We start from the raw sequence: 17,768 nt of genomic DNA, 5'->3' as shown, positions 1-17,768 counted from the left end.
AATTACGATATGCCGAAAGTGTCAAGAAAAAGCTTCAGTTTGGAGCTGAAATTAAAAGTGCTAAGGCGGATGGAATCGCATGTTGGTGCCACCAATGTTTGGTGAATTTGGTTCAAGGGAGTCGGCTGTAAGGACAATTGTTAAGAACAAAGAGAAAATTAAAGCATCCAGCCAGCCAACGACTCCAGTAGGTGCGACAAAATAAATGAGATTTCGGAGCAGTTTAATGGAGAGAGTTTTATCCTCCTGGAATGAGGATATGAATCAGTGTGCTACGCCTTTAAGCCAGGCAATAATTAAGACTAAGGGACTGAGTTTATATGATAAAGTAAAAGAGCAGTTATGTGAGGGATCTATCTACCAAGGAGACAATCATGGCTCGTCAATGGCATCGATATACTTAAGCACCGCAGCAATTTGGATAACATCACATAACTGGTGAAGAAGCAGGCATGGACAAGCAGACAGCAGCTAAATATCCGTCTAAGTTTAAGGACCTTGTGGAAGTTTGCCCTCCCCAGCTGGTTTTTAATGTGGACAAAAGGGGGTTTTTTTGGAAGAGGATGCCACCACATATGTTCATTTCCAAGAAAGAGCGGCATGCATCTGATGTTAAGGTAGCAAACGACCGCCTGACATTCCTCCTTGTTGGCAATGATGAGGCTTGAAGATGAAGCCCCTTCTCTACACGTCGACAGAGCGAAGGCAGTCAGTGAGCAAAATGCCACTTCTATGATATGTCATTGGTAAATGTACCAAATTTATATGCATTTTAAAATTACTAATTACTAATATGCATTTGTTTACTTGTGTTCAGAAATGATTTCAGGTTATTACAGTTATTATACATCATTCTTATGTCCTCAGAGGTAGTGGGTCAACCCTGGAAATAGTGTGTCTGGTCCACATATAGTCACGTGAAAAAGTAAGTACACCCCATGTAAAGTTAACTTTTTCAACATATTTCAACATACAGCTATTTGATCTTCATTTCAACAATATTGATAGATAAAGGTGATATAATATAACAAATATCATGAAACATTTGCATTTTGTAGTCTATTGTATAATTTAAATAAACATAAATGCAAATTTTGCATGTGGAAAAAGTAAGTACACCCTTGGCTCTAATAGGTGGTATTGCCCCCTTTGGCAGAAACAACCTCAAGTAGGCGTTTCTTATAACTGTCTACCAGTCTCTGACATCGACTGGGAGAAATTTTTGCCCACTCCTCCATGCAGATTTCTTTCAGCTGTGCGATGTTTGAGGGGTTTCTTGCATGCACAACAACAACAACAACAACAACATGCATTTTAAGGCCATTTTCCCTGCTAGAGCGGGGGTTAGCCTTGCGGTCCCCATTACAATGTTCTCCATTTTGCCTTATTTTCGGCATCTCCCCTTGTTAACCCCCTTGCCCGCATTTCTTCTTTGACCATCTTTAGCCAAGTCTTTCTTGGTCTTCCCTGTCCTCTACTTCCTTCTACATTCATTTCCATCACTCTTCTCAACCAGTCATTTTCATCCTTCCTCAATACATGACCAAACCATGGCTCGTTTTTGCATGTTTCTTGCATGCACAGCTCATTTCAAATCCCCCCACAACATCTCGATGGGATTTAGATCCAGGCTTTGACTTAGCCATTCCAGAACCCTCCATTTCTTTCTTTTCAGCCATTCCTTGGTGGATTTACTGGTATGTTTAGAGTCATTGTCATGTTGCAAGGTCCACCTTCGGTTGAGCTTCAATTTTCGGACAGATGGCCTCACATTATCCTCAAGCATCCTCTGGTACAATGAAGAATTCATAGTGGATTCTATGATGGTGAGCTGCCCAGGCCCTGGTGCAGCAAAGCTGCCCCAAACCATAATATTTCGACCACCATGCTTTACAGTTGGTATCAGGTTCTTGTGGTCAAATGCTGTCTTTGGTTTTCACCAAACATGTCTTCTGGTACTGTGGCCAAATAGCTCTACGTTTGACTCATCTGTCCAGAGCACATTGTTCCAGAAGCGCTGGTCTTTGCCGAGGTGTTCATTGGCAAACTTTAGTCTTGCCCTGGTGTTCTTTCTGGACAGCAGAGGTTTCCTCCTGGCACACCTCCCATGGAGATGAAATTTGTGCAGCCTCTTTCTAATGGTAGACTCGTGCACTTTGACATCAACAGTGGCAAGAGCTACCTGTAGGTCCCGTGATGACATTCTGGGGTTCTTTGAGACATCTTTCAGCATCTTGCGGCCTGCTCTCGGGCTGAACTTGCTGGGGCGGCCTGGCCTGAACAAGTTGGCAGTTGTTTGGAATCTTCTCCACTTGTAGATGATCTTCCGGACAGTCGAATGATTGATTTCAAATTGTTTGGAGATCTTTTTAAATCCCTTCCCAGACTCGTAGGCATCTATAACCTTCTTTCTGAAGGCCTCAGAGAGCTCTTTTGATCTAGGCATGGTGACGCCACACACTTCAACAATAAAGAGCAAACCAAACTAAATGTCTGAGGTTTAAATAAGACAGGTTCCTCCAAGATCTTCTCTAACGATGTTTTAATCATTTGCACCTGAGCTGGTGCACACCTGATTCTAATTTTAGGTATTTGAAGTAGTGATAAATGTATGGGTGTACTTACTTTTTCCACATGCGAAATTTGCATTTACATTTATTTAAATTATACAATGGACTACAAAATGTAAATGTTTCATGATATTTGTTGTATTATATCACCATTATCTATCAATATTGTTGAAATGAAGATCAAATAGGTGTATGTTGAAATATGTTGAAAAAGTCAAAACTTTACATGGGGTGTACTTACTTTTTCACGTGACTGTATCCTCATTATCACAACGTTTTATGAGCCCCATTCTGCATGAAACAAGGAACCTATCCTTCATGCAAACAGGAGTATTACTCTATATGGGTGTACCTCCATAAGGCAAAACATCTGTGTTTAGGGAATCCTTGACCTAGTGTAGCCTCCAAGCTGAGAATTTCCAAGATGAGTTGCCACTGCACAATAGCAATTTATTAGAGGCTGTTTTTTTTTAACCATCTCTCCTCCGATCTATTCAGCTCCCTCTGCTCCGATGAGCATTTCAGGCAACAGTGAGGACCAATGAGTGATAAGAGTCCATCCAAATGGATGTGGTTAACGACTGAGCAACCCCAACTACTACACATTACACCTCAGATCACTCATAAGGTCACCAAAACAGAAATGTCACAAATAAATGAATGTCGTTCTCTTGGTTGCAACTCCTGGTTTTATATCCCTTTGGTTGTCTGCTCGAGAGCAGGTTTCGTGTTGCTGAAGCTGTCTCCTATTAAGGGTTATTTTGGACTATTTGCAATTGCCATCCCAGTCGTCGTCAGGGCAGGAATTTGGAATGTGACCAGGCTGCCCAGGAGGAGATGCATGACCCAATCCACCCCTCACCACCGTTTGTGTACGCCTTTCCCTTAATCATAATTCTTTCTCAAGTACGTATCAAATAATGAGTGTGTGTATATACAGAACCTGGAAACTTGCAAGCATTCCAAATGACAACAGAGTTATCGATGCTTCCAGTTGCCAGCCAAGCATCATGTGGAGACCAGGCAACATCCATCACATCTGTTCCAACAAAAACAAGCATTCACATTCTTACCATCTGCCCGTGAGGTTCATAAAACATTTATTGTTGATTCAGTTCTTTGTAAAACTTTCACACCAAAGAAGCATTTCTTGGCTCAACATCGACAATCTAATACAGAACTTTGTTTGGTTAAAGATGTGCCCGAACTTTTGTGGCATCACTTCTGGTTCACCCTAAAAAAGGGATAAACCTCCTAAAGATAGTGAAAGGCAGAAATCCAACTGATGTATTGTGATATCTGACAACAAAAAAAAAATTCTGACGAAAAAGCTTTTATACATCACAAAATGTATGTTTTTGTTTCGTGTACAAGTTTAGCTTACGGAATGCCATGGCGTCAAACAATGAGTTGCTCCACATTTTAAAATTGCACCCTTTTATGAAAAATAATATTTGACAAACGGTACTTAAATGTAAAACTACAAATCCCCTGGCACCATTTCCTTGTTGATCAATGTCACGACCTCTTGAAACAGAAATTAACATCCACAAATCGTAAAGCAGCCTTACGTGATGAACATTAAACAAATGAAGAACTATCTTTATAAAGACTTTATAAAGCTATAAAAAACTCTCTTCTCTCTTCCTCAAACTCTTCCTCACTCACCCTGCACTGCCCTCTCTCCACCTCACCCCCAGGAATACCTTTGGCTACGGCTTCCCCTTCGCTCCCACCTTTTGTTCATATGTGTGTTGTACCGTCCACCAATCAGTGATGACTCCATCTACATCTCGCTGTCTGATAATATGGACCAACTTCTATCTACCCATCCCAACTCTCTCTTCCTCATATGTGGTGATTTCAATTGTCACCATGAAAGTTGGCTGGGTGTGGGTACCTCTCTCACCAGCCATGGCTCTTCAGCAAAGGACTTCTGTGACTCACTGGGACTGACACAATCTGTCAATTTCCCGACCCGGATCTCAGTCAACGGAACATCTTCTCTTCTGGACTTGGTTATGACTAACTTACCTGAAAATGTCTGCTGCTCTTCTTCTGCTCCAATCGGCTCATCTGATCATGTGCTTGTTAAAGTGGACATCTCTCTGACCATTCTCAGAGAGCCTCCTCAGCGTCGACGAGTCTGGCATTTCACTCAGGCCAACTGGCACGGTCTTCAAGCAGCCATCAATCATCTGGACTGGTCTCCCATCTCTACCGCCTCTGACATCAACTCATCCTGGGAATTCTTCAAAAAGTAAATTGCTCTCTCTCTCATGCACAGATTTATCCCACCTCGTCTTCAGTTGTCATACCCTTCCTCCCGTCCATGGTACACGGAATCTTGTGGTGAGGCTATTGCCCAGAAACAACTTGCTTTCGTCTCCTGGAAAGCAAATCCAATGGAAGGAAATCTCATTTCCTTTCACAAAGCCCGAAACAAGTGTGCGTCCACCCTCAGGAGAGCCAGGAAACAATATCTCTCCGTTCTCAGGACCGAACTCTCTTATCTGTCTCCCTCTTCCAAATCCTGGTGGCGTCTGGTCAAATCTGTTTCTGGTGTTTGTTCCCCCTCCATCCCCTCCCTCACCTCAAACGGCCACACGGCTGACTCCGCACGTGAAAAAGCTGAATGCCTCAACTCTGTGTTTGCCGCTAAATCTTGTGTCCCAAACCCATCCCTCTCTGTACCCACCATACCCAGTCGTACCCAGGTGCTCCTGGACTCTGTGTCCTTTCCTCCTGACAAGGTGGAAAAGTTTCTCTCATCCCTCGACTCTGATTCTGCAACTGGACCTGACGGCATCAGCCCACGGGTCCAAAAATCCTGTTCTTCCGCTATTTCACTCCCTCTCTCTGTTCTCTTCACCCTCTCTTTTGCTCAAGGTCATCTGCCATCTGCTTGGAAATCTGCCAACATCACCGCTTTGCACAAAAAAGGTGCAAAAACAGATCCCACCAACTACAGACCAATCAGCCTTCTCCCAATTATCAGCAAAGTCATGGAATCCATCATTGCTTGAGATATGAAATCTTTCCTCTTCTCCAATGGCTTGATCTCTGATCATCAATTTGGTTTCAGACCTGGTCACTTATTATTTTTTTTATTTTTATTTTTTTTTTATTTTTGTTGTATACAAGATCGAGGCTCGTGAAAGAGCGAAAAAAAAAGCGTGAAAGCGTGAAAGAGCACTTTACTCTGGACATGCTGCTTCTGCTTTCTCAACAATGGATGGAGGTCCTCAATGCCAAACAGGAAATTAGAGCCGTCTCCCTTGACATATCACGTGCCTTCGATACGGTCTGGCACCCCGCTCTGCTCACCAAACTCTCCTCTTTTGGTATCCATGGAAATCTCCACGCATGGCTGGCGGACTTCCTCTCGAGTCGTAGTCAACGTGTGGCCCTGAATGGGTTTCTCTCATCTCCTCTTCCTGTTCAGGCTGGAGTTCCCCAAGGCAGTGTTCTGGGCCCTGTGCTTTTTCTGGTCTTCATCAATGATCTCTCTGACTCTCTTGAAAATCCTCTATCTCTTTACTGATGACTCTACTCTCTGTCGCTCCATTCCTCATCCCTCAGATCGGCAGTCTGCAGCCTCCTCACTCTCTGCAGACCTGGACAAAATCACAGACTGGGCAAACAAGTGGAACATGTTTCAATCCTGACAAATCTCACACTCTTACGATGTCTCTCCGAAAAGACAGACTGGACAACCCTCCCATCCACTTTCTGAATAATCCTCTCCAAGAAGTTCTGTCACTCAAGCTTTTGGGTCTCACTATCTGCCATGATCTTTCCTGGGAAAACCACATTTAAAATCTGGCCTCCAAAGCCAGTCGCCGACTGGGCATCCTCCGTCGTGCGAAGTCCTTCCTTGGCACACCTGAGCACCTCACCACATACAAGGCTTTCATCCGCAGCTCAATGGAATACTGCTCTCCCCTCTGGGCTGGTGCTCCTGCCTCACACCTGGCTCGTCTTCACGCTGTTGAAACCAAAGCATCCAGAATCATTGGAATCTCCCGCAATGAAGCTAACTCCAAGGGCCTCTCACTCACTCACCGCAGGCAGGTTGGTGGTCTTTCCGTCTTCTACCGACTCCTCTCTGGCCTTTCACCCCCAGCTCTCTCTGGGCTCAGTCCCGCAAATATTCTTACAGGTCGCACAAGATCTGCCTGCAACCCTCTTATGGTTAAATTGCCAAAATCAAGACTCTCTGCTCACCTTCACTCCTTCATTCCTCTTTTCTCCCGCCTCTGGACCAAACTCCCTCACTCTCTTCAATCCCACTCCACCCTGCAGGTCTTTAAAACAGCTGTTCACCACCATCTCTTATCTTCCCCATCCAAAACCTTAATCTTTTCTACCCCTGCTAATTTCACCCCAATTCCACTTTTTTGAAATACCAACTTCTGTCCTGGAAGTCCTTGGTGTCCTTGTGTTTCATACTTCTCCCACATCCCCCCCCCCCCCTTCCCACACCTCCTCCCCCCAAGCCCTCTCCCTCCCACACATCTCCCTGCTCTCAAATGTTGTTTGTGTGCTTCCCCTTCTCTCCCCATCTTGTTTTCCGCTCCCTCTTTTTATATATTTTGTTTGTCTGGTTGATTTGTTTGTGAAGTAAATGTTAGCTCTTTGAGGAGCCTCGATTCAGTATACAAAAAAAAAAGAAGAAAAAAAAAGAGTGGTGGATACATCAGGCACATGCACACACCTCCAGAGTGGTAGCGAAGTACCGATGCACATCTCCACTGCTCCACATTGGCAACATTTCCTCCAGACCCAAACACATTCGCTGGACCGATAAAACTGCAAGAGCAAAGAATACAACAAGGTAGACAATATGGTCTATCATAGTGAGTTGTATATAGGACATAATTAATTACACATTCTGGCACATCTCAAACAGCTGCACTACCCTTAACTTTTGGGAAAAAAATCCTTACAGGAACTGTCCATTAGGCACTGAAATCAGAATCAAGACAGCATTTTATATTCCTGGCAATAATCATAAAAAATTATTTATATTTTTTTCTCATAATGTGCAGTGTGTTCGGAACTATTCCCAAATATCAGTAATGTATCAAACATTTTTCTAGACAATCATTTGGTAATGTGCAAGATGTTTTTATGCTCATTGTCGTGCATGAGATTTCTGACGAGCTTCATTAACACATCTGTGGACATCAGGACACTTTAAAGTGAATTACAAGGACAAGGACATTCCTGCCTCACACCTAGTTCGGCTTCACGCTGTTGAAACCAAAGCTTTCAGAATCATTGGAATCTCCCGCGATGAAGTTAACTCTGAGGGCCTTTCACTCACCCACCACAAGCAGGTTGGTGGTCTTTCTGTCTTCTACTGACTCATCTCTGGCCTAGCTCCCCCAGCCCTGTCTGTGCTCTGTCCCCCAAATACTCCTACAGGTCGCACAAGATCTGCCAGCAACCCTCTTATGGTTAAACTGTCAAAATCAAGACTCTCTGCTCACCTTCACTCTTTCATTCCTCTTTTCTCCCGCCTCTGGAACAAACTCCCTCACTCTCTTCAATCCCACTCCTCCCCCTCAGGTCTTTAAAACAGCTGTTCCCAACCATCTCTTATCTTCCCCCATTCAAAACCTTGATCTTTTCTACCCCCGTTAATTCAACCCAGATCCACTTTTCTGAAATACAGACGTCTTTCCTGGAAGTCCTCGCTGTGTCCATGTGGTTTTTACCTCTCCCACCATCAAAGACTGCTCCGCCTAGAACTCCACAGAGCGGGATAACATAGGCGGGCTACAGGGCACAACCTAAAGATCTCTACAACCTTGAGCGCTTAGCTTGGTTCAAACAGAGAAGGGTTCTGGTGGATCTGTAATGTTGTGGGTGCATTTTCCTGCCGTGGTTTGGGTACAGTCATTCCCTTAGAAGGCAAGGTCAACGCTAATCGCTACTTCATGGTACTGAGGGATCATCTTCACCCCATGCTGCAGCATTTCTTTCCTGCCATGAGGGGTGTCTTCCAGGATGACAATGCCCCCATCCACAGAACACGTGCCCAATGCACTTCGTCCTCACAGCTGTGCGTGCTCTCTCGTACATTGCCATCACTACTCTGATCAACCATTCCTCCACTCCTAACTTCCTCAATGCCCATGTCACTACTTCACGTGGAACCCTATTGAATGTTTTCTCCAGATCAACAAACAACTTCTTCCTCTTCTCCATGTACTTCTCCTGCAACTGCCTCACAATAAAAGCGTGTCTGTCGTTCCTCTTCCTGGCATAAATCCAAACTACATTTCATCGATCTTCACTTTCTTCTTTAACCTCCTCTCCAACACCCTTTCCAATACCTTCATTCCATGCTCCAATAACTTTATCGCTCGATATGAGCCACAGTCCAGAGGAACACCTTTCCCCTTGTATAGAGGGACGAGGGTACTCAATTCCCAATCCACTGGAATGCGGCCTTCTTTCACCACCAGATTGCAGATCTCTATCTTTCTCTTCACACCCCAACTTCCCACTGCCTTCAACATATCTCCCACAACTCCCGTCGGCCCTCCCGCTTTTCTACTCTTCATTGCATTTATCGCTTCTTCAACTTCCTTCTCAGTTATCTTCTCTGCCGGTCCTAAAACTGGGTGAATCTCGAATGTTGCCATCCCATTCATTCTCTGCATTCAACAGCATTTCCATAAATCTCTTCCATCTTCCTTTAATTCCATCTGGGTCCACAACGATTTGTCCCACTTCATCCTTCAAGCAACTCACACTCATCACATTGCACCTCTCTTTCGCTATCTGCTTTGCAATCCTGAACACTGCTCTCTGACCCTCTTCCGAATCCAAGCGTTCTCCGAACATTTTCCTACATGCCTCCTGCGCCTTTGCTACCTCTTTCTTTGCAGCCTTCTTGGCTGCCTTATAACTTTCATGCTCTGCCTTTTCTGCTCCCGTACCCTTCGCCTTCTGGCACTCCTTGAACTTCTTCCTCTTCTCGTCAATCCCCGTGCACTAAGCGAGGTCCATATAAAAATGGTTTGTTGAGATGGTGTGGAAGAACTTGACTGTCCTGCGCAGAACCCTGACCTCAACCCCATCGAACACCTTTGGGATGAATTGGAACGCCGACTACGAGCCAGGCCTAATCACCTATCAGTGCCCGACCTCACTAAGGCTCTTGTGGCTGAATGGAAGCAAATCCCCGCAGCAATGTTCCAACATCAGAAAAGAAGTGGGAGGCCTTTCCAGAAGAGTGGAGGCCCATATAACAAATTGCTGTGGGAACATATTAATGCCCATGATTTTGGAATGAGATGTTCAATGTTTGGGTGTCCACATACTTTTGGTCATGTAGTGTACAAGCCGTACTGGCTGCATATGGTAGCCCAACACCCTATTAAGTGACTTTACATTGGCATTCCCAAATTTTTGTCCACTATCTGTACCTGATGGTACATAACATTTGAATCCCAGTCATAAACCAGCAGTTCAAATAAGTTACAAAGGGTTGACTACAAGTTGCACCGATAATCGTATCGGCTGTCGGTAACAAGCTGATATTGCTTCCTTTTTTGGATATCTGTATCGATAATGACGCCACATTGCGATACCGATAGCATAGCATGCGTATGGGAGACTGGAAGAACCAAGATTGAGAGAAAGAAGCGGTCAGTCATCTGGTACTTCTTCACGTGAGGGGGAAACACCAGCAGTAGGTTTGCTGTCTGCAATGCTCATCAACAACCCATTTCACACAGAGAAAAGACCAGAAAGACTTTCCACACAACAAACCTAGTGCTTCATTTGAGAAATAAACACCAGCAAAACTTCTAGAAATATGAGGAGGCACTGAAAGTGCCAGGTCAGCAAAAGATGTGGAGAAAACAAGACAAAAGACAGTGGTCGTTGGAAAAGAGCTCAGGTCGTGTGCGATTGGGATATCAATACACTGGGCTGCATTTGAAATATTTTTTTCAGAGGTCTAGGTTATCTCAACGTTTCTTATATGTTTTTTGCATGCTGAATTCAGAAATGTATCTAATTTCGCTCAATCAGGTCAGGTTTTTATGCTATCTCAATTTTAAGGAAAAAATTAATCAAAATTTTTGTTTTTTTAATTAGCATTTTTAAAATTCAAAATCAGACTTACATTGACAGAAAATGTACAAACTATACATATAATGACACACAAGTACACTTAATGTGGAAGAAAGTGCTTTCTCAATTACTTTCATTTCAATTTCAGAAAAATATAGATAAATCGTTGTTTCTGGCAACACCCAACTTCAGTCGCTCCAGCAGCTGCGTGGCTCAGTCTGGTGTCTCCTGTCCACTTAGGTGCACGTGAGCGGCAGTACGTCCTGCGTAGTGTCCTCCTTACTATAACATTACTGTGATTCACGATGAATCGAAAGTGCAAGAATGACCCAAACAAGTTCTGCTATATCTGTGGTAAAGTGACCATGCCAGACCGGCAGTCTAACATCACACGTTTTGTAAGAAAAAGCTATCACGCATACTTTGGAATGAAACTTGGTGACCAGGACAAAGCCTTTGCCCCTCACATATGCTGCAAAACGTGCGTTGAGAGTCTGCGGCGCTGGAGCCACAAGAAGATTGAGTGTCTGCCTTTTGGTATCCCAATGGTGTGGAGGGAGGGAAGAGATCATACTAATGACTGTTATTTCTGTATGACAAACCTACAAGGTGAGTTTATCAATTTTGTTTGAGTTTAACTTTATGTTTAATAAATTCCCAAACATTCTAAATTGTTTAACTTTATATATCATGTCACCCCCTTGACGGTATGTCTATCTCTTTCATTTTAGGCATAAATCGAAAAAACAAGCAACACTTAAAGTATCCAGACGTGCCATCTGCCATTAAACCAGTGCCTCATGGACCAGGAATTCCAATTCCAGCACCGCCCGAAAATTGCAGACATTCGGCGTCCGATTCCGATGAACAAATGGAAGATGGTGACATATCTGGTACATATCAACCTACGGGCGAGACAAGTCAACCCAAACTCTTTAGCCAAGCGGAGTTGAACGCTTTGACACGAGATTTGTGTTTGTCCAAAGAATCTGCTCAGTTGCTAGGGTCACGACTTCGTGAAAATCGTTTGTTAGCTCCTGAAACTACATTCTCCTGGTACCGCAGCCGTGAAGAAGAGTTTCGAGAATATTTTAGTTCGGACGATGAAGTTTCTCTGGTTTACTGCAGCAACATCACCGGCCTCATTGCAGCTATGGGTTTAGCATATGATCCTACAGAATGGCGGCTCTTCGTCGACTCCTCAAGTAGAAGCTTGAAAGCAGTACTACTCTTCAATGGCAACAAGATCGCGTCTGTTCCGGTGGGTCACTCGGTACAGATGACTGAGAACTATAGTAACATGGAGCATTTGCTAACTGCTTTGAAGTACAAAGATCACAATTGGATGATTTGCGGAGACCTAAAGGTATGTTGGTGTCAACCTAGTTACATATATTTTTCTACTTTATTTATTGAAATATTCTTAACATGGATTAAAATATATATTTTTAATAAACTGGAATAACAAATTTTAAAACAAATATGTGTGTTCTTTCTTTTTATTTATAGGTTGTGTCCATGGTGCTGGGTCTACAAGGCGGCTACACCAAATACCCCTGCTTTCTGTCTGTGGGACAGCCGAGCAGACAAGCAGCACTATGTACAACGCAACTGGCCAGAAAGATCTGGCCTGGAACCAGGTTCCCACAACGTTGTGTCACACGCTCTTGTGAATCCTCAGAAGATTCTACTTCCGCCACTGCACATCAAGCTCGGACTTATGAAGAATTTTGTCAAAGCACTGAACAAAGAAGGTCGAGCTTTCGCTTTCCTGAACAAGAAATTTCCTCGCGTAAGTGAGGCCAAACTGAAAGCAGGCATTTTTGATGGCCCTCAGATCAGGGAGCTTATGAAAGATCCTAAATTCGACGAAAGTATGGAGAGCAATGAGAGGAATGCCTGGCTCTCATTCAAATCCATTGTGACGAACTTTCTGGGCAATCACCGAAGTCCAGAGTATGAATGTGTTGTGGAAGGGCTCCTGCAGAGCTTCCAGGTGCACGCATGTCCATAAAGATGCATTTTCTCAGCTCGCATTTAGACTACTTTCTGGAAAACTGTGGTGATGTCAGCGAGGAGCAAGGAGAACGGTTTCACCAGGATATTCGAGTGATGGAAGAGAGGTACCAGGGTCGATGGGATGTCAACATGCTTGCAGACTACTGTTGGTGCCTCAAGAGAGATGTTACAGATGCGACACACAGACGAAAATCTTTGCGAAAGCCATTTATTCCGCATTAATTGTTTTCCTTCGTCTTTTTAATGTTGAATTTCACATTAACGGTACTTGTGCGTCATTTTATATATAGTTTGTACATTTTCTGTCAATGTAAGTCTGATTTTGAATTTTAAAAATGCTAATTAAAAAAACAAAAATTTTGATTATTTTTTTCCTTAAAATTGAGATAGCATAAAAACTTGACCTGATTGAGCGAAATGAGATACATTTCTAAATTCAGCATGCAAAAAGCATATAAGAACCGTTGAGAAAACCTAGACCTCTGAAATGACGCAGACCACTAGACCAGTGTAATCCTTGAGCCCAGCATATCTATGCAATGAGAGGGACAGATTGTTAACCATTCTCAATCGTATATGACGAATAATTTTTTCCCACTTGTTGAAGGTGTTCGGAACACACGACTGTAGGAGCTATATGACAGAGATGGTCTTTACCCGAGTTTACAAGGGTGTGAAGTCAGAGGTGCGAAATCAACCTTGAAGCATTTCCTGGTTTTCCTTCACCACCGACATTGTGAATACCAGGATAGGCTGCAATTCCCTCCCAAGTTTAACAGCCCATTGTCGGTACCAGTTCCATTGATTTTACCATAGACATTCTTGACCTCCAAAGCTAAGGATACATTTAGTCTAACTGCTTAAGATACATATCTACATAGAGAGACAAAGACATGCATAGAGAAACAAAAATTTGGTCTCATGTTTACCTGTTCACGAGCATCCACTTTTCCTTCTCCAATATTTAATGACATGTTAAAGTCTGCAGGATACTCCTTAATATTATCCTAACATATGTCCGACTTGTTTTTCTTTGCTTGCAGTGGATACCGCATTCAAGTTAAACAAGAAACTAGAACGGCACTCTGACATCACGACATTGAGAGATATGCCCCCGCCTTACATTATTACATCATTATACATACTTGTACCAAGCTTGATTTAAATCCCTTCAGCTGTTCTCAAGCATCACATTTTCACCCGACAAGACCTCTGACCTTTGACCTCTTGATGCCGAAATCTCATCAGTTCATCTTTGCATCATTATACATACTTGTAACAAGTTTGACTTGGATTCCTTCAGTCGTTCTTAAGCTATTGCGGTAACGAAAACCTATCATGGACGGACAGACAACCAAAAAACACAAGGCCTCCGGCGATTTCGTTGGTTGAGGCATAAAAATGCCAATGTTGACCATGCTAGTTAAAGCTCATGTCTCATATTTGCATCTCCAGGCTATGCCATCTTATCATGTAGTTTCAAGAAGCATTAAAATCATCAATATCAGGTTTAAACTCCGTAAAAGGTCAAACATTTCAGTGTCATGTAACACAAAGTTACTCATGAGCAGATCAATGGACATTTGCTACATACAGCCCATGCAGTACAAGTTTTTACACGACATTTCAAAAGTCTCTTACGACACAAACGTATTTCCATCAGCCAACCCCGCCATTTCCCCAACTCACGTAGCTGGCCTCCAAATCATAACAAGCTTATCATCCCCTCCAGAAGCCAGCAACTTCCCACTGTTAGACCATCGGACACAGTTCACACAAGCTGGAACAAAAGGAAAGGCAATGAGATAAGCCTGAGGAACATAAACAGTATACAAGCCAAAATTCAGGGTTCCATTTAGCAAATCACAAGGAAGTTTTCAAAACGAAATGATTAAATAATTTTGCCATCAAGTAAATAATTTTGCTATTGCCATCTACGGTGTTTGAAAACACTCCTAATGCATTTACCCGTCCCGACACAAGAAACCCACGTCCCTTATTATTCCTTTACCTTTCATCAATCTCCAAACACCTGGATCAATCAAATAGGTTTTCAGTTCTTAAACTCTACAATGCCAACAACAGTGTTGATGGTTTCACAGGATCTATTTTGTCAGAATGCAAGTTTCATGAGTCTTGCAGCATGATGTGTGTACATAGTTTTCTTGAACCCTCCCCCCCTCTCCCCCCCCCCCCCCCCCCCCCACCGTTTAGAGGCCGTTTTTCCCCGCAAGCGGGGGTTGGCCTTTTTTGGGGGACCGTGGTTGTTGTCGTTTTTCGGTCCCCTTCTTGAACCCTCACTCCAACATAATGGTACTGGAAGAACGCATGGATTGAGGGGGTCGCTGAGGAGGATCAGAGGACTGAGAGAGGAGAGGGAGTAATATTGGAGAAGAGAGTTGGGGAAAAAACAACAACAAAAACAAAAACAAAAAAAAACAGACCATCGACCATGTTGAGACCATCGACCATTTCAATGTTGAGAAAGTAAACGGCTTGCCTGCAACTGCCTATCCACGGTATTCAGTGTACCAGGGCAGAGATGTTGGATTTACATGATGATGATAAGTTTCCAGATTGGGTCGCACCCAAATAGACTTTGCTGCAATGCCATTGCTGGTTGTTGCAGAGCTGACACTTAGCTAACTGGCATGGTGACAGTTGAAATTACTGGAGATGAAGAAAGGAAAGTCGGGATGGATATTTACAAGTTCATCCATATTAGAGGAAATGGATGTGAATATTGAGTGATCATCATAAGGTGGATGGAATACCACACAGCCAAACATTCATCGATTGCAGACAAGTATACAGAGCCAAAGGTATTCCAAATGGTTTGGAGAAGTTGGTGTGGCAATGGACAATGTGCAACAGAGTTCTGAGTTCTAACATTTGTCCTAATTACAATCATATTACCTCCACCACCAAAGATGGATGGAGATTATGCATACCTACACCACCAAAGATGGACTGAGATTGTGCATACCTACACCACCAAAGATGGATGGAGGCGACGTATTCACTACTGTTTGTCTGTGTGTTTGTCAAAAAAATATTGACGAATTCAGATGAAAACTTGGTGGACAGGTGGGGAGTGTGACAAGGATGAATTGATTAGATTTTGTTGGGGATCCGGATCCAGATATGAGAATTTTTAAAGTGATTCTTCACCATTGAGAGATGAGGCCAAAAATGACATATGGCACGATGTCTCAAAAAGTTGTGGAAGAGTAATGACAAAACCTGGTAGAAGAGTAATGACAAAACCTGGTGGAGGAGTTGGTCAGGTGACAATAACAAGCCAATTTGATTTTCTTTCAGGTCCGGATGCAGATTGGGCCTATCAGTTATCAGTAGGATACAAAACATACACTTTTCAGCCTGGCCGAGGTATGTGCTCTACCGAGTGTCGTTCTGGTTCTAGTATGACAACTTTGTTGGATAGCTTTTATGCATGCCGTTTATCCTTGAAGTGCTTTTCATCAATTTTGTGCCCAGAGAGTTGAGGAATGATTCTTGCATACATCTATTATGTATGCTGTGCCTGTTCTTATTTATCCTCCGTAAATTTGTGGTTTACATAATGCACCATACCTGCCAGAAATTGCACTGTTAAAGAAAAGTCTTATTTATCCTCCGTTTGTCTCGCTCGATAAGAAAACAGGTAAATCCATAAGAAATAGGATGTGTTATGGGATAGAGTGAACAAGCTACCAGTCCGTCAATATGGCTGCGATCTAATTGATCTGTAAATTCCCACGTGTAAAAGAGGAGTACAGTTAGCAATTGTGAATGCAAGGGACAAATTGCTTTGTGGCTTTTACGAGAGGACAAAGGAAGACAATTATGAGGCACAACACGGGCTCACGACACAGTCGACTACCTCTTCCTCATCAGAGTATTCAGGTTGTGAAGATATTTTGGAGCAGGCGCTTGGTGATCCTTCAAAAGTACCTCCAACCAGAGGCTAAAATTGATGCGGCTGCATGTTCAAGATCAAAATTATATGGCTTTTCACATTGCTATGCAAAATCTGCTCGTGCTGCCAAGTCGATAATGAGCTGAAGCCAAAGCTTTGTCGTCGGTAGCATAACCAGGTCATGTGAGGCACTGTCTCATTCACTTCCTGGTTGAGGCTGAAAATAACATATTGTTACGGATTCGGGGGTCGGCGCTCCCCTTATCAAGGGGGGGTTAATCCCCTTGTCCTTTTAAGCTGGCCGTCCCGAGTCCTGGAAGCTACAACGCTCCCCCCGGTCAGTCTTGGGTAGGGTGATTGGTCAATTTGGGTCCCAAATACCTAATTACCAACACCGACCGCGAGCAGGGAAATAACTCCAGCTCGAATCACGGATAAGATGGAAATTGCCGAGCGGTTAGCAATCCGCGGCCCGAGCCATTAACCAAGAGACTAAACCCGATTATAGCGGTTCCGAAATCGTGCCACAGGTACTCAATGGAAAGAAAGGACGGAGGCGATCGGATTAGGGAAAAAAAACAAAAAAGAACAAGGTACATTTATTAACAAACCAAAGAGGAATGAAAGGAATATACAAGGAAGAAGAAGAAGAAGAAGCAGGACACAGGGCAGGCTTATCTAAACAGTCTTAACTTAACGACCCCAGGACAAACAGACACACTCACACGGGATGGTAGCTGGTAGGGGAGGAAGGTCCAAGCAGATGTCCAGGCTCCTCATCCGGTCCGGTGAGGGAAGCGGGCCGGCAGCACGTCGGTGTCGTTGACCGCGAGCGGACCTTACAGATATCGGGGGAACTGGGATGCAGCGTACGTAATACGTATTTTGTGCCAACGCTCTCTCTTTCCCGATCAATGTTCTTATCAAAGGCAGTTCGTATCCAAGGGCAGTTCGTATCAAACGAGCTCCCTCACGCAGTTCCTCAAGTCCCCAAGTCTGTGGTAATCGAGCTCTCTCCGCACAGTCCGACACAATAAGCAGTCCGTGGCGCAGTCCTCAAAGGGCTTGGCGCGTGCGCTTATATAATGCGCTCACAGATCAATGCGCGCTTCATCAAACCACGCGCGCCAGTGAGCTCACCTCAGCCCTGGTTGGTTGGCGAGGGC

The 17,768-nt window shown here is 43.7% G+C and overlaps 2 protein-coding genes across 5 annotated transcripts in view; one reads left to right on the top strand and one right to left on the bottom strand.

Moving 5' to 3' along the window:
- Positions 1-17,768, bottom strand: part of LOC137425634 (large ribosomal subunit protein mL63) — a 130,322-nt gene that overhangs the window by 93,059 nt on the left and 19,495 nt on the right. For all 4 annotated transcript variants that reach the window (XM_068114241.2, XM_068114244.2, XM_068114242.2 and 1 more), the window contains exons 4-6: positions 14,373-14,463; positions 7,288-7,382; positions 3,514-3,609 (exon numbers count right to left, since the gene is read on the bottom strand). In XM_068114241.2, the coding sequence (XP_067970342.2) occupies positions 3,514-3,609; positions 7,288-7,382; positions 14,373-14,463 (282 nt within the window). The remainder of the gene's footprint in view (positions 1-3,513; positions 3,610-7,287; positions 7,383-14,372; positions 14,464-17,768) is intronic.
- Positions 10,924-12,678, top strand: LOC137425778 (uncharacterized). Its single transcript, XM_078775114.1, has 4 exons — positions 10,924-11,273; positions 11,396-12,030; positions 12,174-12,233; positions 12,346-12,678. The coding sequence occupies exons 1-4, from the start codon at positions 10,970-10,972 to the stop codon at positions 12,676-12,678; spliced, it is 1,332 nt and encodes a 443-aa protein (XP_078631240.1). The 5' UTR covers positions 10,924-10,969.

This window comes from Myxine glutinosa, chromosome 4, assembly GCF_964187855.1.
Source record: "Myxine glutinosa chromosome 4, kmMyxGlut1.1, whole genome shotgun sequence".
Classification (NCBI taxonomy): domain Eukaryota; kingdom Metazoa; phylum Chordata; class Myxini; order Myxiniformes; family Myxinidae; genus Myxine; species Myxine glutinosa.
The sequence above is the reverse complement of the archived record's forward strand: the minus strand, read 5'-3'. Positions and strand labels throughout refer to the sequence as shown.